Source organism: Manacus vitellinus, unplaced genomic scaffold, assembly GCF_001715985.3.
Source record: "Manacus vitellinus isolate BGI_N305 unplaced genomic scaffold, ASM171598v3 scaffold_90_pilon, whole genome shotgun sequence".
Taxonomy (NCBI): Eukaryota; Metazoa; Chordata; class Aves; order Passeriformes; family Pipridae; genus Manacus; species Manacus vitellinus.
The window spans coordinates 892,751-914,574 of NW_021940867.1; the positions used below are offsets into that span (position 1 = coordinate 892,751).

A 21,824-nucleotide genomic window follows, 5' to 3' on the forward strand; every position below is an offset into this window, starting at 1 on the left:
GTTGCTTGTTATGGAAATTCTGTGTAACAACATCCTAATGCACTCGACTTTGGGATAGCATTTTCTGACTGTTTTCCAGTGACTCATAGTTTTTAAAAAGGTATTTCCTGGGTGGAGGGAGGGTGTACAAAATGGTTCTATTTTAAGAAGACCTTTAACTCTGAATATCTTTCATCAAACAAGTCACTGGAGATGAGGGTGCCATGTAACCTGCCTGCATTCTCTTTCTAAACCCATTTCTGCACACCCTCCCACATTCCTGGAAAAAGAGAGGGACCATTATGATAATCTAAAGGTCTGGCAGCATTGATATTTCTACTAGTTGGAAACATAAAGTTTCTCCCCATCAGAGGCTTTTTTAAGAGAATGGATTGAATTTCAATCAACTAGAGTTGTAAACAGCAAACATCAACAGTTCCAAAGCCCCAAAAGTTTCAAACTTCCAAATCCACCACCAGAGTATCCTCTTGTAAATGAGGGAATAGATGTTATTAATACTGACTGCCTTAATGTATTAGACCATGGAATCCCCAACGGAGCCTGCTGGTCTTTTGAAAGTAAAATGAGACAATTTGTTTTCAAGGAGATAGAGTTCCCCCATATGAATGTTAATCTTAGAGGAGGGAAATCAAAGGTTATGTCTCAGACCTGTCACAGATTTTGAGGAGGGAGACAAATTTTTAAAGAAAAATAAAATTCATTCAGCAAAATTTAAACAAACAAAACCAAATGGTGACTTGGGAATGCTGGATCACTGCTAGAAGCAGTTGTTATTTTTTTCTGTGATCTTAACATCTTAAGCACCCTGACTTGGGAGGTTTGGTGATGATCTTCTGTCAAAACACACAATCTAATAGGAAGACATTGGGATTCCTGCTCAGGGCAGGGAAGGAGATGGACAGAGAATCAGAATAGTTTGAGTGGGAAGGGACCTGAAAGACCATCTTGTTCCAACCACCCTGCCATGGGCAGGGACATCTTCCACTAGCCCAGGTTGCTCAGAGCCCCATCCAAACTGGCCTTGAACACTTCCAGGGATGGGCAGCCACAGCTTCTCTGGGCAGCCTGTGCCAGGGCCTCCCCACTCTCCCAGGGAAGAATCTTTTCCTAATATCCAATCTAAACCTGCTCTCTGTCAGTTTGAGGCCATTCCCCCTTGTCCTGTCACTCCAGGTCTTTGGAAATAATCTCTCTCCATCTACCTTGTGGGCTCCCTTCAGGTACTGAAGGCTGCCATTAGGTCACCCCAAAGCTTCTCTTCTCCAGGCTGAACAATCCCAACTCTCTCAGCCTTTCCTCACAGCAGAGCTGCTCCATCCCTCTGATCATCTTGGTGTCCCTCCTCTGAAGTCTCTCCTACAGCTCCATGTCCTTGCTGTGCTGTGCCCCCAGAGCTGGAGGCAGCACTGCAGGGGGGTCTCCCCAGAGCAGGGCAGAGGGGTAGAATTCCCCCTGCCCTGCTGCCCACGCTGCTTTGGATGCCTAAAATTTTAACAGTTATGTTTTGACCATGCAAATCCAATCCTCTGAGCCTCCTCCAGATGATTTTCTGCATGACAGGAATGCAGCTTACATGACCACAGGTGACTCTGAGGTGTGTATACTAAGAAAAAGCTAAAATTGTATTAAAGAGGACTTTTCCCCTATGAATTTTCTATCTCAGTCAATCAGAAAAAACAAATGTATAAATTGTCAATAGTTTACACACAGATCATTATGGCAGAAGCTCCTCAAATATCGTCTTTTAGATGATGTATGCATAAAAAAGGGAGACATATTGTAATACTACACATTTTTGCACATTTACAAGCTGTATTTGTAATCTTAGGCATATATAGCCAAACTCAGATCTGGGCAATACCCCTAGCAAGTCATTATTAATTAAAAAAAAACCAACAAAAAAACCAAAAACCAGTTTCTGAAAGGGGAATATCTGTCTCTGAATTCATTTAAAATTCAGCAAATGAGTTTTGACAAGGAAAAAGAAGAAAACATTTGGAAAGGTCAGACTTCTTTTTCAACGAAGTTCAACACTTGCAATTTTATTCAAGATGATGTTATCATTTCAAATTTGATTACTATATAGGAGGGATAAATTACCTAAAAGTAAATTTAAAAATTAAAAGTCCAAAAGGATTTTTTTTTTCATTTTAGCCCACACTGAAACAGTTCTCCCATTTTGATTTGCTTTAGTTTAGGCACTGAATGAAAACAAAAGAAAAAAACAAACAAAAAAACTCCCCACACTATTATTTTGACATCTCTCATAACACAAAAGATGTCATAGAAGAAAAATTTTTCCATCTACAAGAACAATGAAATCTTAGGCTTCAGAAATATATAAAATATGATTGTAATGTTAAAGAGTAATCCTATAGAAGGCCTGAAACTGAAGCACTTCTTTGGTTTGTATTTTTGAAAGTATTGTTGAGAAGACAGGATGGAAAGAAAATCTTTTACCCTGAGTCTGAATTTCAAGATGAGTAAGAGACAGAGCCCACAGTAAAAGAAACAGATTTTTTAAGAAAGTTTAATTTTCATTCATGACAGAACAAAGCTATTCACTGAATGCTTGTAGCTGAAAGCTTGGTTAGTGAACATGTGTATCTTCCAGTGAAATGCAGTTCTGCAAAATATTTTACTTTACAGTAAAACACAACAGCAGCAATTTTTGTTACTTTAAGCGCAATGTACACGAAAATGCCACATGATTCACAGGGCTTAATTCCACTCTCACTCCTCAGCTTCACCCTGGTGGTTCACTGGCATGATTCCTCTGATACTGGCTGAATTCCCAGTTTAAGTGAGAGAAGAATCAAACATGCAGGGGTTTGTTTGGGGTTTTTTTTTGCGTTCAGGACAATGAACAACAAGGAGCTTCCCTGGTTGTAGCAGCTTCAGTCATTCTGATGCACATGTTGTGGCCTCCCTGCTCATCAGCACATGCATTCAAGCTCCTGCTAAGCAAAAGCAATATATCTGTGGATGCAAGTGCACAGGGATTTTAATTCCTTGTGTTTCCACACCTCTGTGCCCTTAGCAACAGCCCTGCCTGCCCTGCAAGGGTAGCACCTCATGGCAGTGTATGTTAGGAAGGCACAATGACTCCTTGAGGCTCCAAATGTTTGTCAACCACCCACTGGCAGCTACAAGCAATGAGACCATGAGCTGTGTGCACTTCTCCATGGTCAGTCAGACCTGCCCAAAGGTAGACATGAGAGCAGGAGTGTCCCCATCCCCACGGGGTGTCTGCAGGCAGAGGGATGGTTGCAGTCCTACTGCAGAGACTGCACGAGCCGGGAGAATTCCCGCATGTCTACCCAAGTCACATCACCACAAAAACCAGCTACAGCCACAATATAGCCCTTATCTTGCACTGATAAAGTCTGGAAATGCTGCAGCCCAGATAGCATATAAAATATAACAGAGTCCCTTGCAAATGGAGTTTCTAAGGAAGCAAAAGAAGCCTCCTTTTTGCTCCCTGTCCCTTGCTTGACTGTCTCTCCCTCCCTTGCTCTGGATTCAGAATCACATCACACAGCAAGCAGGTGTTGCAGAGGTAAGCACAGCATGTTCCCCTTCCCCAGGGAGTCACACCACCGTGTGCTGTGAGCTGAAGGAGGTGAAGCTGCCTTTGGGACTGCGGGTAAACTGGGAGAAGCTGGCGGCCCGGCTCCTCCTGCTCTTGGTCCCACTTTTGTGCTTCCGCTTGTCACGTGCCATAAAGCTTTCTATCAGCTTCAGTTTCTCATGCTCCTCCTTCAGGAAGAAGTCAACAAGCACGCTCTTCTCCTTCTTGATCTGTTGACTGATGTCCTTGGGGATGTCAGGGATCATCCAGTCAACCAGAAAACTGAGGAACATCACCAGGTTCTGCAAACACAGCAATAGATGTGAAGCAAGTGTGAAAAATCCAAAATACTCACACTGGAGCAAAACCAAACCTTTTCTACTGCTATGAGACAGGTATCAAATACATTTTGCTGATGGTGTGTGGTAGTAAGCACTTGAGTAAGGCTTTTTATTTCAAGAAACAGCTCAGGTTTGTGTGAAGCTACCCCTCAGTGGAGTGGCTGTATTGAACGTGTGCTTCAGTTAGGTTTGAAATGGGAAAGGACTTGGATTCACCAAATGATTCATTGCCCTAGGAACAAAACCAGCCTTATTCCTTACAGGCATCCACAGGTGCTCAGTTCTCAGCATCCAGTTCCTTGAGACTGAGTTCAGAATCCATTAATATAAGGGCATCCTCCAACACAGACCATACCCATGTGCTGCCAATGTGGCCTGAGCAGACTGTATACAACTTTCATGGTCATTCTATCCTCAAATCCTTCTCTCTGTGGACAAGTAGGATTGGTTTTACACTACCACAACCTGCAAGCCACAACCCCAAACCTCACCTGTCAAGGTCACTACAGGTGATGCTCATAACACCAAGCAGGAAGCAGACTAGGCAAAAAGTTTTGCTGTTTATGAAATTTATAGATAAATGATGCTATCATGGTAATTCTTTGTTGTGTAATGCCTCAAAATGTGTGAGAATGTTTGGCTCTGTCCCCAGCCCAGACAATGGAGCTAATTAACCAGGGAATGTACTCTGGCAGAACAGGCAGAAGGCCTTTCTTCCATTTGAAGCCCAGCAGAACCAGTTGGTTTCAACTGTTTTGCAGCCAGTGGTGGAAAATTACTGAAGGCACAGCAAAGAAGCAGAAGAGGGCAATACAAACCAGGCAAGATTCACAGTAACACTGGGAGTACTTGGCAGGTGAGGTGGAAACACAGGCAGATTTTCACAAGAGTGATGGACCCTGTGGAAGGATCCCAGGTCACGGAGGAGAGGAGAAGGAAGCCATCCAGAAGGCAAATCATAATAGCAAATCCCTTGCTAATGAAATCTTCACACTGAGAAGAATTTGCTGTGCTTACTTCAAGGAAGTAGCAAAAGACCTCGGAGGTTTTATCACCCCCTGAGAGTATAAAAGTTGACAGAGTCCACTTGAATGTTCAAGAGCCTGGGTTTTTTGGGATCCCTACTAGTGCCACAGGCTAATGCAGGCTGTGGCACTGTCTTCCCTGAAGGGAAAAGAAAGCTCTGCTGAGGAAGTTCCACAGTGCTCCAAAGGGAGAACCTGTGCTGCAGCCCACTAACCCCTGAGCAGGCTGGGTATGCACAAAGAGAAAAGCTCCAATGGACATGGGCTGCTTTGGCATGTGCATTTCAATCTGTTTTTTACTATATTTCTGAAATAAATTGAAGCAACTCACCAGACTTACCTGAAATAGAATAACAAAAGCCAAGCGAGCAGATAAGACTGCCCAGTACTGCTTAGAAAACTCGTACTGGTTTGGGGACCAAGGAGGTTCTCTGTAGTCTTTGAACCTGCCAGTGGAGACAGCTCAGTTATCACACAGTTCCAGATTTCCTCCAGCACCAATTGCTTTGATTAACATGATTTTAGAGTCACAAAACCTAAAGAATCAAACCCTCCAGATGTTCCCACTTCAACCCTTATTATGAAATACAACTCCAGAATTAAAGCTGGACTACCTCCACTGAATTTAACAAGCTTAGCCTGGTTTTCACAGTTGTAACCAAAATCAGAACATTGTTCTAATGTTGGAAATGTCCAGATTTTACAGGATTGACAAATGTCCCCTTTTTATTCCTGGTGTTAAATTGACCTCAGTGTACAGGGAATAAAGTGCTGAAGTGAAAGCAGAGAGTCAGTACAAGGCATTTTCAGAAGGAGATAAGCCTGCATTCATCTCACCTAAACCTTGATTCTTTTAGGGAATAATTCAGCCCACATAAAATGTGACTTTCACTTTGGTGGTTCCTGTCTTTGCATTAATGAAAGGGGGAGCCATGGGAAAGGCACTTCCTAAATTAACTGTCTAGCCTTAGACAGGGTAAAACAGAGCCTTAGTGGTTTAGTGTAAAGACTGTTGCTTTTAGTATTATCATCAATCATTTGGAAGTAAACAACAGGCTAATAAAAATCACAGATGCTCCTAAATTGGAAAGTTTTGCATATAGCAGGAAACACAGAAAGCAATAAGAAATGAATACAGGAAACACAATGAGAATAATACGGGGAAATGGAAAATAATTAAAAATAAAACAAGTGAAGGATCTTCAAAAGGATGGAGTTTGAAAGAAAATGCAATGAAAATGGCCTGGAGCTTGCAGTGTCCAGCAGGTTAGCACAAGTTTGAAATATGGCAGCAGGACAGTATGACTTGTGGGTGTATAAACACAAGTCACGATGGTGCTGGGGGGGTATTAGCCTTTCTCTGAACAGCTCAGGTAAACCCACACCTGGAATGCTGCATTCAGCCATTCAGCTGTGCAGATTTCAGAGGGGAAAAAAGATTAAAAAAAAAGGGGGGGGGGCAGGGAAGGAAACCAAAGAAAAAAATAGCAACAAATTGAAGTTAGTTCAGCAAAACAATACAAAGGCTGAGGAGACTGACTCACCAGAAAAGATTAAAGAGCAGCACATGTATTGCTCCACTTTGGTAATTAACAGCCACAGTTGGACATGATAACCACGCACAAATTGTGCCCTTAGGACTGAAAGGGATAATTTAGTGCTGTTCCCAGTGTTTGACTACGAGTAATGGGATGAAATTAAGAAAGGGAAAATCTGTTTTGAATACCACAAAACCCGTTCTGACAGTAAGATTCATTAGACTCTGGAAAAGCCTCCATTGGGGGATAATGGAGAAAGTTCATATATAACATCTGTCAGCTTCAGTTTGCAGGTGTGCTTACCAAAATTACCTTCAGGTTCTATCCACATGGCTTTGCATGTTAAATTATACATTTACAATCCACGCATCCTCTACATCCTGCCACTCCTCATCCCCAAGAAATTGAGTCTGAAATGCTGGATGTAATTCTGTGCTGCAGCTTCTGGAGACACAAGGTGCAACCCACAATGGGGAGGGGGAGGTGGGAGAGGAGGAAAAAACGACTTTAAACTGGGGGCTGTACTAATTTATGGCAGCACTGCCTGGGCTGTGTTAGGCCCTGGTTTGTTTGTTTTGTGCAGTGGTTTAAGCACAGCAGCTGAGCTCTCCATTGCATCTTACCCAGGATTCCTGTGCTGTGCCTGCAGCTGTGAGATCACCCCTCTGGTACCTTCCTGGACATTGTGGATTCCCACATGTTGCTCAAATCTGTGTCCAAGCCCTGCAGCGAGGGCCAGAGTCAGATCCCTTGAATTTAATCTGCTTGAACATCAAAGCCAAGGAAAACCACTGAGTTTGTTGTGGATTTTGCCTAGCACTATAAATCAATCCCAGTCTTGAAACGCAGCCCAGGTTCACCTGGAAGGGTCACCAACTGTGGTGGGTTTTCCATTTGATGTATTCAGAGCTTCACAAACTATGTAAGTGTTGCAGGACGTCGGACCCCTTGGAAATTTCACCTGGCTCAGCTGGAAATCACAGGGCTTGTGATGCCTGAATCTACATTCAACAGAACACTAGCAAATGATTTACAGGGAAGGGATATTTTGCCAGAGCTACAGATGAGGTAGCTGGGCCTCCTCCCCACCTCCCTTTTTAATTATTCTGTGTCACATGGGACTTCAGAGTGCAATAACCTGGCCCTTTTCTAACCACTGTATTCAACAGGTAGTTTCTTTTTTACAAAGACCATCTTTTCAGTTCAAAAACTGTTTGGACAATGCTCTCAGGCACTGAGAGTCAGGTGTGATTCTTGGGGTGGTCCTGTACAGGGCCAGGAGTTGGACTTCATGATCCTTGTGGGTCCTTTCAATTTAGGATATTCTCTGACTTTATTATTCTGTGATTCCCTCATCTCTTCAATTCTTCATTCCTAAAATACTTGTCTCAGCAGGTATGACAGGAACAGCAAACAATCAATGCTGCAAAGACTATTGTGTTTCAAAAATAGTAAGCAACTCTAATGCCACTGAAAAAGGACAAGATTATGAAGTAGTCAATATGGTTGAAGAATGAAGTACAGAAAAGTTCTGAGGGAAAACAGAAAAATACACACTGAAAGTAGAGAAAAGTTGGAGAAGTGACGATGGATGGAGAAAACCACACAATACTTGGACAAGAGTGAACTGAAGCCAGAGCTAAGAGAAAGATGCTATTGTATTTCAGAAGTATATTGTGTGGGAAAAAAGAAAGACTGGTAAAAAACATATCAAATTGTACATGTAGGTGGAACTGCAAATCAGTCCAAATATGTTCATCTGTTTAATTTCCTTTTTCAGCTGGTCTTTGAGTAAAACATCCTGAATCACAAGAAAGTACTTCTTCAGCAATGAGGGAGTCTAAAAAAATTAGTCAGGGAAAAATGTTAGAATTCAGCACTGATCATTAGGAGTTGATGAGATGAATCCCAGGACACTAAGAAAATTAATTCATTCAAAGACACTTTATAAATTCCCTGAATATCAGAGCAGATCCATGTTAAAGTCCCTTTAATGAGTCCATATCTTCTGCTTTCTTCTTTTCAGTGTGACCAGCATACTTTTATGTACCCCATTATCACAACAGATTATAAGGATTAAAAGGGCCAAACCATTAAAAATGTCACATATCTTAGCAAGCTTCGCTTTTAATTTGCCTTCAGCTACACAAATGTCATTTTTCTGTGGAAAAAAGAAATTCATTAAAACTAATGCTGTGCGTCAGAGCGTCGCTGCAGCAATGTTTATTTGGCAGCAGTGTCAAGGAGTTCACAGCATTGGAGAAAATGCTGCCTAAAACATTCAAAGAATGTATTCTGTATGTTCGGTGGCAGAGCTGTTTCTGGCTTGTTAAGGTTTTTTTAAAGACACCTTAATCTCTGGCAATGCCCGTATGGAGCAAAACTCAGGCTTATTGTAACCACATTTATCTCCAGAGGTCACAGAAATCTAAGAATAAGAGAGGTCAGCTTGTTCCCAACATATTTGCCAGAAAAAGAAATACAGATTTTATTTCCAGCATAAGGGGCAGTGTTTGTTGCCTGTCCCTTGGGACATGAGCCAGATACCCCATATTTTATCACAGCGATAGCTGCGTCCAAAGCTGAGATTTTGATAAGATTGAAAAGAGGAGGATGACAATGAGAAAGTGTATGTGGCTGTTGATGTCTTCTCCTAATTGTTTCCTGATAACAGAACAGAAACACTCTCACAGTACTTTCCCATTCAGATTAGCACATGATCAAACACTTATTAATTTTTCCTTCTTCTCAGCGGCATGGACTTGATATTATCAGGCAGGAACCACTATTATGCTTAGTGTAGATTATTCCTTTCTTCCCTGTATTTGGGCTCTGTTAAGTAATTTGGCTGTATTTGGCCGTGCTAATGTGAGGAGAGCATTTTATCACTGTTGTTCACACACACACTCCCAAATACAGTGGCACTCACAAACAGAGGCTGACACCAGGCAAATAGCAGCACAGTGAAAGTAGCAAAGCCACAGAGAAGTGAATCAAGATGTTTGCTGAAGGAAAACACAGGCTAGTTTGGGGAAACAAATTAAAAATGCTAGGAACTGAGGGTGGAAAAGCATTTCACAGCCTTACAAGTCTATCAGAAAGTAGAGGTCTGAGCTGTGCAGTCTCCTATCTTCTCTTGTAGTCAAGGTGAGAAGGCAGGTACGCCCCAAAGGCAGCCCCAAGAGCAGTGCTGGAGTCACAGGGCCAGATTTCTCTCCCTGTTTCTTCTGCTTCCAGTGAAGGAACTGAGATGTGTGATTTGTGTGGGTTGTAGTTGGGTAGTTGGGGTGAGATAAATACCCTGCTTAAAACCAGTGGGATCCTACGTGTGAGATATATTAGGCAACAAAACAAGGGAGGTCAGTTAAAGACCTGTGTGTAGTAAAACTCATATAAATTAAGGCTCTCCTTAAAGAAATGGAAAAGGAACTTTTGTGCTGATTTTGTGCCACTGCAGAGACCAAGGACAGTGGATTTCAAGGGAGTCCACAAGAAAGGTGAGGCAGGCTGTTGAATATAGCACTGACCCAATTTTGAGCAGCCTTGGGTTGCACTGCCTTAAACCAGCTCTTTGAATTTCTGCCTATTTTTATAAAAAAACAAGGTTACTTTGAAAGCCCTGGAACCACCTTAGTGATTTCTCTTGCAAACTAGAACTACTTCATAGGCATCTGACATTTTGGACATCTTTTAAAGGAAATTGAGCCTTGTTTCCCCAGTCAGAAAGATGAATTTGAAATATAAGACATGTAGATGGCAAATGGTGCAGGTTTTAAAGATGGGCATAATATATTGAAAACTCAGATCTCAGCAAAAAAGAAAACATGGTTCTAATTACTGGGTGTCCATTTTAAAAATCAATTCTTTTTAATGAAAGCTTTGTCTTTCAATAAATAAAATATTTTTTCATTTGAGTAAGTCTGCCTAAATTGCCTATTTTGCCTTTTGCACTGGAAAACCCCTTTTAAGAACCTTCTAACACAGTGGGAATACTCCAAAAGCTGTACTTTTAAAACCATCTGTACAAAGGCTCATGAATATCACTGAATATGTGGCTGTATAATTGAATACTGTCAGTTCCCACTTTGAAAAGAGGTACTTTACCTGCAGAATAAAACATCCTGTGCAAACAGGGAGTTTTCTGGCTCTGTCCCAGCCTTGAGATGACTGACATTGAAGTAGGAGAGCGTGTGATTGATGAAGCCATGCATGGTTCCATTCTGACTGTATGCATATTGGTACATAAGGCGTGGGATGAAATCGGATGTGACAGCAATTACAAAAGCCTGGGAGACAAAAAAACGCCCAACCAAACAACAGCACCATGAATCTATGAATGACATGTTCCAGGTTAATTATTTTCATGTGCAAGTAAATTTGGAGTGGCGATGAAGTGAGAATCGAATGGTACAGAATATTTGCACACATAAAAGCACAGTAACCTGCTCTGTCTCTCCAGGGGAAGGCTAAGTTAGGAAAGTGCAGTATTTCTTACAGCATAGAGCAGCAAAAGCAATTAATGTACTCTCCATTTCTCCAATTCTTTCCATCCCTAAAGCCATTAGGAGGTTTATTACTAGTTTAAAAAAAAACAAACCTGCAACAAGACATAATAGCTAGTTAGTATAATTTGGAGCATATTTTGGTGTAGTTACACAGTGTTATCCGAGACAAACCTGTTCAGTGTAAAGTATTCATCCTCCATTTTCCCCTCTGCATCAGGATTTACACACCTGACATGGGTGGATCTCATGCTGGTATAAAACTCTCATAAAACTGGTATCCCAGTAATTGTGAAGTCAACCAGACACAGAAGTATCTAGATCATATCAATAAGAATTCCTTTGATTTGTCCTCTGGACTTACTCCTGTGGGAGCAGGTCCAGAGGAGGCCATGAACATGATCAGAGGGATGGAGCAGCTCTCCTATGAGGAAAGGCTGAGAGAAGTGGAGTTGTTCAGCCTGGAGAAGGCTCCAGGGAGACCTTAGAGTCCCTTCCAGTGCCTGAAAGGGCACCAAGAGAGCTGGAGAGGGACTTGTTACAAGGGCCTGGAGTGACAGGACAAGGGGAAATGGCTTCAAACTAACAGAGAGTAGATTTAGATCAGATATTAGAAAAAATCCTTCCCTGTGAGGGTGGTGAGGCCCTGGCACAGGTTGCCCAGAGAAGCTGTGGCTGCCCCATCCCTGGAAGAGTTAAAGGCCAGGTTGGTCAGGGCTTGGAGCAACCTGGTCTGGTGAAAGGTGTCCCTGCCCGTGGCAGAGGGGTTGAAATGAGATAATCTTTAAGGTCCCTTCCAATCCAGACCATTCTATGATTCTATGATTATTTAAAATTACATTTTTCTAAATAATAATTTCCTGTATCAATATTATTCAGATGCAGAGACATAACTGGGCATTCAATATTTTTTTCAAATGGGTATGAACATGTATACTTTTCTGTCAAGAAAAAAATCTTACTGATATTTTAATGGAATCCCCAGTAAATAAATATTTTCAGAGATTTTTGATACAGAAAATAACCAAGGATAATAAATCTGCAAAGTGTATTCAGATAAAAACAAGAGGCTGTAGAGTTTTGCTCATCCAGCACAGAGCAGTGCTTGACAACTGCAATTTGTGCCTGACATCATAATATCCCTTCAGTAGTGAAAATCTTCTTATTTTCTAAAGGGCTTTGATGTCTTTGATATTTTATAGTTGGACTTCATGATCTTAAAGGTCTTTTGCAGCCTAAATAATTCTGTAAGTTTATGATCTGTGGGTTAAAAACCCACTAGTTAGTACTACAATAAAACTCCTAGGGCATGAGTCTTTTTTATCATAAGACATGTCAGGAAAATTTTACTTAAGGAATACATATAGAAAAATAAACATAATATATCTGTATACCAGACACACATTATATTGAAGTAATTGTTTTTGTTCTGTAAAAGAATGTGTTTTCCCACTAAGATTTTTTTTTCTGGTCCTAGAATCCAAGATGTAATATTTACATTTTTTTTCTTCATACCAATAGTTACACTGGCAGAGTAACAGAAAAAGCTGTGGGTATGAATGGGAAGTAGATCTTTATTTATTATGTGGAGTGTTGCCTGCTTTACCTCCCCTTCACTGGTTGTTCTTATATGGATTAGTCTTCCTGATCTACATAACGTGAGAATAGAGGGAATGGGATGAGGGAATGGTAATTTGCAATTAAATCATGTTTTGCAATTCAACAAGAATGAACTGGATAATTTAGATGTCACAGAATCACAGAATCAACTAGATTGGAAAAGACCTCTGAGATCATCAAGTCCAACTTATTTTCTTGGCAAATAGAGAAAACTAGACTTCACTTTTAAATAATGTTGAAGGGACAATATAAGTTCCATTAGATTAGAAACTAGTATAACCAAATACTTACATTAATGATAACTGAAAGCTTTCCAATGCCACTCAAAATGTCATACCAAATTCCTGTAAATGAAAAACAGAACTCGTTAATGGATTTACTATAATTTTTCTTCTTTTTTTTTTCTTAAATTGTACTTTTTGCATTATCTTCACTGCAAAGCTTCTTCATTGCTTACCTATATCTTTTGCTCTTACTGTGTCTGGCCTCCTCAGTTCAGTAACAAACTTCTTTGCATCGAGCCGGACTTCTATGACGTTGTTCAGGAGAGCAAAGAGAGGTGCCAGAGGGAAGGAGGCAACAAAGAGCGTGACAAAGCCAAACTGGATAACTGGAAAAGAAATATTTTTGATGGCTTCTGAAGGGAGCAGCTGACAGCAAATTGTTGATGAGCCTCGTGCCTCACGAGGCCCACGAAATTCCGCTTCCCAGTTTGGGCCCAGTGATAAATATCACAAAGCAAGGTTACAAAAGAGAGAAAGGTTTGTCACTGTGCTTCATGAATGTTTCTAATAATGCTTCAAGTCACTAGCACAAGCACAAGCCAAAGGAAATACTAAATTTAATAAAGGACAAAGGGTTCAGCGTGCATTCTTCTGCATTTGTACATAATTAACTGATTCAGACTGTGCCGTTCTTCCCTGCCTTTTGCCTGCAAGAAAAATTATGCACAATCAAACAAGAGGAAAAAACCTACAAGGTGCCACTATTTCTTTCCAGCTTTCTTTGAAAAATTTAGTGGCAATCTGTCAAAAGCACTAACAGAATAAGTATTTCTGTGGATGCAATGAGCCTGTGGTGTTGAATAGCACTTCCATCCCTCCTTATGTCACTGATATCCTCCCAATTTACAAATCTTCCTCTTTCAATCTTAACAAATGAGTATTACACATATATATTCCTTGTGAGAAAGGCAGTGATAGTTCACTGGTCCTAAAGAACAAGCAAGGAAGTACATTCCTCCTGAGTTCTTTATGCTTGCTAGAACAGATACACAACTAATTAGCCCTGTCTTCTTCCACAGGGGGGAAAAAACCAACCTACCCACCCAAAGGAAACCCTCTCACTTTGCAGTGGATGGCACATCTTTGTGTCCTCCTGTTCCCAGCATTGCATTAGTTTTCACACAGACAAATTCTCCAGTAAGCAGGTAAGGAACCAACATCACCCTGCAAAAGCACAATACTGACACAACTGTGTTTTTCTGGCAAGTCTCAGTGCTCTTGAGATGCTTGGAATAGTCTGGTAGAAAATCCTGTTCCACCAACCAACTTTCTTCAGATTTTGGGTGGGCAGAGTATTCTTAATTCCTTTCCTCTTTCAGGAACAGTCTCATCTGGATGAATCTCTATTGGGTACAACAAGAATCTGAAAGGCAGTTGACTCTTTACTTATTTCTTTGAGGGGGTGGGGAATTAACAAATTGCCTAAAAGTTTGTGTCTTCCATGGAAGACAGGAGGCATCAGCAGTGAAAGCTACTCATGAGGCTGGATCCCTTCCTTGTTTAAAGTAATACTTCAGAGAAGTGAGAAAGGTTTATTACTCCAGCAAACTAATGAGAAGTAGAAGAAAAAGAAAGGGACCAAAATCTGTGCTGCTTGAATGCAGAGGCAGTGATCCCACTAAGATTAAACTAATAAATCTGACTGTGATCTACATTTCAGAATTATAAAAAAATAGTAGTATAGAAAAAGGGTTGGTGTGTGAGGCCATATTTACTGTGGCTACTTTTTTGGCAAGTACAAGTTTTGTGTAAGTCCTCTCTCCACTGTGGAAGGAATCTGTTGCAGGGTTTTTGTGAAAATGGAGGTATAAATAGCACAACATTTTAGTTTAAAATAATTTCCTTCAGCACTGTTGTCACAACCTACTATTGAAACAGCTTTCTCCAGGATCTTCTCTCAATGCATCTTTTTTGTGTGCAGGTCTTCTGATATTCCTCCTTTTCTCTTCTCAGAGACAACATATTTGCACAATAAACTATTAACTCTGTATATTTGTTATTTTTTGTGCGTTTTATATTTGTATATTTGTATATTATATGTTATTTATATATAGTATATTATTATTGTTTTGCTGTGCAATAAATTGTATATCCCAACATACGCTAAGATGGAGCTTTTTAAAAGCATACAAACATCCTATCCTTGAAGTCATACTTTCCTGAATATTTTATGTTCAGAGTCAGGAAAAGGAATTAACAAGGAAATAAAACCACATGTTAATGTCTCCAAAAACTGTGAAATGCTGAGAAAAATACATAGCACCAAAATATACTTTATTTGGTTTTAAGTGAATTTAGCAGGAATAGAGCTGGGAGGATTCTGTTAAAAAAATTAATCAATGTATTTGCAATGATTTAAGAATAAACCACACACACATTTGCTTTGATGTTGCTCACAGGCCCTTTATTCACTGCCTGGGAAAATGCAGTTTAATTTTTATTCAAGTTCATGAAAATATGTTGAAGGTATGCAAAGGACTTCTGGATAATTGTGCAAATATGTCTTCATAGAAAATGCTACGCCAGATGTGTTTGTGTGGCCACCTTGAAATCTCTTCAACCTTCTAGACTCCCTTTTATGAAAGTGTAAATGATGCAAAAAACAGGCAAAACCAAAAAAAAAAAAAAGCTGAAGCCCAAAAAGCAAACTCAAAATCCCCAAACCAAAACAAAGCACACCATAATTCAGATGGTCTTGTTTAGTAAGCTAGCAAACAAGCATTTAAAACGAGCAGTCTTTGAACACCTTGGCAATTTATAGGTACATGCTGAGTGTGATCAGTGTTTCTAGAAGCAAATCTGAATGGATTAAAAAGAGAAGAATCCCTGGAGTTCTGTGGAAAATATACAGTTGGAAAATATACAATACATTTAGAGCACTCACAAACACTGTTCTACCAAGGACAGTTGACACAAAAAAATCCTTTTTTGTGGCTGGAGAACCTGATGGTAACCTGGAAATACCCTTTTTATATTCCCTTTTGTGCCACAAGGTCTCCATACAAAGCTCTTTTAGTGTTTCTGTTCAGGGAAAAGGCTAAAGAGACCCGGGAGCTGGACCTCTGGATATCCAGCCTGTTCCATAGGTTTTCTATTTCCCTAGCAGTCCAGCCTGGAGAAAACAGAGGGGGACATCACCCAACCTCATGGCACAAGCTGGTGAACAAAATGTTTGAAGGCTGTGCATAGGGGGAAGTCAAGGACATAGGAAATAATGCCAAAGCAGGACACTAAATGTGTTGTCAGTGACACAGAGTCTATCTCTGATGAGACCAAAAGCCCAAACCACATATTATCAGTGCCTTCTCTGTCTGACTTGAGCAGGAAAGAGGCCAAGGGCTCAGAGCCAGTCCATGAGGTTCTCAACCCCTGATGCCACATCTGCAACATCTCATCCAGGCTTGGGCCCTGAGACAAAAGCTATAAAACACAAACAGCATCAAAAGAAGTCTCTCAGACCACAGCCCTTCCCAGAAGTCCACTCTGCCCAGAAGCTCTTCCTCTGTGCAGGGCCTGAACAGAACCCAAGCCCAACAACGACAGCACACTCTGTCCCTCTAACTCTGGCATCCAAAGTCTGATTAAGAGCAGAAATCAAGGTTTTTAAATTATGGATCTGGAGAGTGCTAGCTGTGTAGGGGATGCAGAATCAGTCCCCAGCACAAAACCTTCCGTGGTGAATATCAGCCAGGTCCTACAAGATTTACACACTGAGGAGTGTGAGTAGCCCTAGGATCTAGAGTGAGCAATCCCAGCACCTTTAACATCAAAACCTAACTTAAGGAAAGGTAATTTTTTGTGATGGTGTTGCTTTCTTTGTTACTTCTGTATCAATAATATCTGTCATGGGATCATCTCTTGCTGGAAGTAAACAACAAAAGGATCACTCCTGTGCCAAGGAATTTTCCAAGTTCTAAGAAGAAACTTCTTATATACAGATGAAACTTCAATATGATCAAGCCTGGCTGAAAACTTTAAGGAAAAGGTGTAGTAAATGTATACAACAAGCCTACACATAACAGCCTGAGTTGGTAATTTTCATAACCATTCTCATTATAGAGATTATAGAAAAATGCAGGCTTCTCTTCAGTGATTTTTTTTTCTTTTGCTGCCTCACACATTGCCTTTTTGATGGTTTTTCCTGCTTTAGGGGAAATTCTTCCAAATCTCTCAGATTAATCCTTATGATAGTCAGTAGCTACAGACATTGGATCTGACCATTTTCTTCTTAGAATTCAAAAGGGAGTTTTGCCATTGTTTTTTTACAGAAGTTGGATGACACAACCCTTTATTACGATTTCTCTTCGAGGAAAAATGTTTTTAATTAATTGCCACATGAAGCCTGGAATCCTAAAGAGGTTTGACTGGAGAAAGAAAGATCTAATGAAATAATCTAAAAATCATTTCTGATATCAGTTTCTTCTCAAGAAACTATGAGTGGTATAAATTTGAGACATCCATGTGCATCATTTAGCTGCTTTTGGAGCCAATTTCATAAAATTTGTTTCATTAGTGATATTTATTGCTACTCTAAACATCAATTTCTTGCCAACTCCTATCACTGCAGGCTGGTTACACGTTGCAGACTTGCTACCCTGTGGACCAGGAAATTGCTGTGCATGCTGCCTGCCTTGGGAACTCACGGGGTGTCGGATTGGGTCAAAAGTCATTGCACAGTTTTAGAAATAGGAATTGCTAATGGCAAATTTGACACATGCTGACACTGGCTATTTATGTTTCAGGATTACTTGAGCAAAACTTTCTGATCACTCAGGAATTTTAAGAGTGCCTCTGCTGAAGAGTGACTGCTAAAAAATACAGCTATGTATCAGTTAATAATATCAAAACAAACAGTCATCAGGCATTTCACTGTGCAAATCAAAACTTTGTGCAGACTTGCTACTGACAGCCAAGACCTGTTCAACGAAAAAGTTCAGCACAATCTGCTGACTGAAATCAGATTCAAAGTTCAGCTCACTGAAGAAATGATCCACAAAAGCTTTCCCTGAAGGAAAACCTAAGAGTTTATTTGCTATGGTAAGGTGTTGGCCTCTTCCTCTCACACTACTGAGATCTGAAAAACGCCACTGAAGTCAACAGAAGCCTGCCTGACTCGTAGGCTTTGGGTTTTACCTTCTTAAGTTTTCTCTTTTCTTAGATTTATATATGACTTTTACTCTAAAAAATAATCACGGAATCATGGAGCAGTTTGGGCTGGAAGGGACCTTTAAAGGCCATCTGGTGCAAATCCTCTGCGATGAGAGGGATCATTCAGCAGGTCATGTTGCTCAGAGCCCAGATCAGCCTGACCTCGAATGTTTCCAGGGATGGGGCATCCACCACCTCTTTGGGCAACATGTGCCAGTGTTTTACCACCCTCATTGTAAAAAACTTCTGTCTAATATGTAATCTAAATCTACCCTCTTTTAGTTTAAAACCATTACTTCTTTTTCACTCTCAACAGGCCCTGCTAAGAAGTCTGTTCCCCATCTTTCTTTTCGGCCCCCTCTAATTACTGGAAGGCTGTTGTAAAATCCCCCCAGAGTTTTCTCTTCTCCAGAATAAACTACCCCAATTCTCTCAGTCCAATTTGTGGCAGTGACACCAACCAGGGAGCCACATAGTAATAGGCTGGGTCCATCTGTTTCTTCAAATGTGGTTGCCCACAGCTGGAAGGAGAAAACACCGTAGTGTCAGTAGTTGTTAGCCCACGGGCTCAACATGTCTAAAAGAGACATGTTTCCTGTCTAAAAGAGACAAAATCACAAGTAGCTGTACTTCTCTGGGAGTATTTTCCTGGGGCAAAGAGTTCTCTGCAGGCTCATGGGTTTGTGGATGAGGAGGATGGATATGAAGCCCACAAGCCAGTAGAAACTATCATTTCTCCTTCCCATGACATCCAGTGTAAATAATGAGAAAGCTTCCCACAGACAGACCCTTTTGCTTTGGGCTCTGGTGTTAGAGGAGCTGGCTTGGGGACGGCTGGAAGTGGGAATCCTGAGGAACAAGTTCACCAAGCAACTGATCCAATCAGTTTTAACTGATGTTAAAAATCCTAGTCTGACAGAAGATAATATTAACATTGACAGAGCTGAGCAACTCCAGGAGGCCTTGTAGAACACGTGATCTGAAAACTTACCAGGACACTTGAACACAGGGCAGCTCTAAGACAGAGATGGCTGTAGCCTGAGTGAAAGAAACCTGGATTGTTCTTCTCTTTCCAACTTCTCTATCTTTTATGTTTGTGATTCCTCATGCTTAGTATTAACAGATCAGTCATGATCAGAGGCACCAGCTCTACATTGCCATCAGCCTTCATACTGTCTCTTGTTTCACTGGTGCTCGTGGTCTTGCTGGCATGGACTAGAGGGACTAACATTTTGCAGAACCAAACTCCACTAAACAAAGGCAGAACAACATTTCCCAATATGAAAATAAAGGAGATTAAAACATAACCAGTAAATCTCACTATTTCTACTAACCTACCTAGACATAAACAAGGGCAGCAGGTGGAAGAGGAGGAAGCCTCTCCAAGGCTTCTTAGAATAAGAAAACAGAAAAAAAAAATGAAAGCAATGGAAAGAAATGGCCATTCCAAAATTTAAGTGGGATAGTAATCATCAATAACTCCTTTACCTGTGGCTTATCACACTACAAAACACATGCTGAGATTGCTCCAGGCCCTATCCCTCTGAGAGGTGGTGCCTTAATAGGGTCAATTTGCTTCATAACAAACAGCAAAGAGAATATATGGTTTGCCATGTGAGGAGTGGGCCAGAGTCCAGGTTTCCTTCAGAAAGGGGGCATGTCCACCCTTTTGATAGAAATCAGTAGGAGAGACTGCATATATGGATACAAAGGCAGGGACAGCCTGTGATTAGGATCCAACCTAGTGCACAGCAGACCTGGAGTCAAGAGTCTTAGCTTGGTTAGAGGCTTTCTGTGTAATCTTAAAAATGTCACCCACTCTTAAAAGTAGGAGTATCCTAAACCTGAATGTAGGGAATACTCACACATGGACACATAATCTGGCTGTGCCTGTTTCTTCAAAAAACCCCATCATCATCTGTATGGGAAAACCCAAAGGCAAGCCCAATCTGCAGTTCCTTGTTCAGCTGCTTCATTGTTGGTTGAGCAGATAACCACTAATGCCAGTGGGAGCTTGCTTGAGTAAATCAGTGTGAAAATTAAGAAAGAAGTTCTGAAACAGCAGCCAGATTCCTCTCTTCTTAATATCATACTTCTTACATTCCAGTCATTCTGCCTTTTTAAGCAATTCAGTGCGGGGAGAAAAAATGCTTCCTCTGCACTTGCTGCATTGTTCCCCTTCCCCATTGCCCCCAGATCAGAATTACAAAAATAGGTAAATAAGCTGTTTAACTGCCTCCTGCAGCTCGATGCCCTTCAGAACAACCCCAGCTGACAGGTTCAGTGCTGAGCTGCACAAAGTGCTTCCTGCCAGCGTGGGTGGTCTGAGTCCCAGCACAGGGAGCCTGACAGCTGAGAGCAGGGATGTGGACCCGGGGCAGCAGTCGGGGCTGGGGAGGTGCAGCTTGGGTTTCATCCACTGCACATTTGTCTGGAATGCCACAGAGCTGGCAAAGGCACTTCTCCACTTGGGGAGCTCATCCCCCTGCTGTAAACAAATGTTTAGATTAGTAATGAATCCATTCATTTTCAGGGCATCTGTGTAATTATCCCTGATGACTGCAGGATGAGGTACTCAGCCTTGTTTATGATCTGGGCACAAGGGACTAGTCTAAATTACAGGCTTAGTGTCCAGTGATTTATGACATCAGTAGCTTAGGCCCTGTACTAGAAGTTAAAATCTTAGAATCAGAGAATATTCTGGGTTGGAAGAGACCCACGAGGATTGAGTCCAGCTCCTGGCCCTGCAGAGAACACCCCAACAATTCCACCATGTGCCTGAGAGTGTTGTCCAAACACTTCTTGAACTCTGTCAGGGTGGGGCTGAGATCACTTCCCTGGAGCAGGCACCCTAAAACCTTCACAGATTATGGTGATATTTCTACATTTCTTTTCTAAAACACACTACCCTACTCAGTTCAGTGGCCATGATTTGAATTATTTTCGCAATTTCTAGAACTTGCTTCTAAAACTTAAAAAAGGCCAGTTCCCTAAGGGACAGCATAACAAATGGCTAAACATGGGAGCTCCAAGAGGTAGTCTAGAGTCAAAACACACTGTCAAAACCCCACTGTAGCATGTCTTCTTTGCAGGACTGACTACTGACCTGCTTCTTTTCTGAGTGGGTGGCCTTAAATGAACTCATAAAACAAATCTGACATTAGTGAAATTATGTTCAAACTCAAAGCAGCTGAGCATCACTTTTCCCACAGCAGAATCAAGACTGCTGATAGCAAATCAAAGCAATGTTGACAAACATCATACCAGTGTTACTGTTATTCCAGCAAGGCACCCAAGTAGTGTCTTTATGAATAAATCAAGGGTGATGTCATAAACAGACATCTTGAATCAGGGTAATGGCATCATCTCAAATGCAATGGGAGCAAAAATATTAAAATTCTTACAAGGGAAGATGTGTTTTTTCACCATTGTTTAATTTCAAAAATTGCAAAGAAGCTTGCCTAAAGTTTACAGCAGGAAAAATCACCTCTGACTGAATTAATGCATGCAAAAAAAAATCAATCCTAAAGGACAATTTTTAAAAAAATTATCATCATGTGCAGAGGGGGATGAGGTAGTAGAAGCTGCAGCACAGAGCCAGATTCTAAGCTGAGTTGAAACAATTCAGAGGGAGATGATGGGAGGTGAGGGCTTCTTTACGAAATACGGATCCACAGGTTTGGATCTGTAAACATATCCATTAGATATTTGAATATCCATAAGAGATATTTAAATCTGCCATCATATAAAATACCTTGTATACCCTTTCTTACTTATGGACTTACATAAATCTAC

The 21,824-nt window shown here is 41.0% G+C and overlaps 1 protein-coding gene across 1 annotated transcript in view; it reads right to left on the reverse strand.

Moving 5' to 3' along the window:
• Positions 1–2,712: 2,712 nt before the first annotated feature.
• Positions 2,713–21,824, reverse strand: part of ANO2 (anoctamin 2) — a 123,212-nt gene continuing 104,100 nt past the window's right edge. Inside the window, exons 19-23 of the mRNA XM_029965192.1 lie at positions 13,055–13,207; positions 12,889–12,941; positions 10,580–10,761; positions 5,278–5,383; positions 2,713–3,873 (exon numbers count right to left, since the gene is read on the reverse strand). Coding sequence (XP_029821052.1) covers positions 3,592–3,873; positions 5,278–5,383; positions 10,580–10,761; positions 12,889–12,941; positions 13,055–13,207 — 776 coding nt within the window. The 3' untranslated portion in view covers positions 2,713–3,591. The remainder of the gene's footprint in view (positions 3,874–5,277; positions 5,384–10,579; positions 10,762–12,888; positions 12,942–13,054; positions 13,208–21,824) is intronic.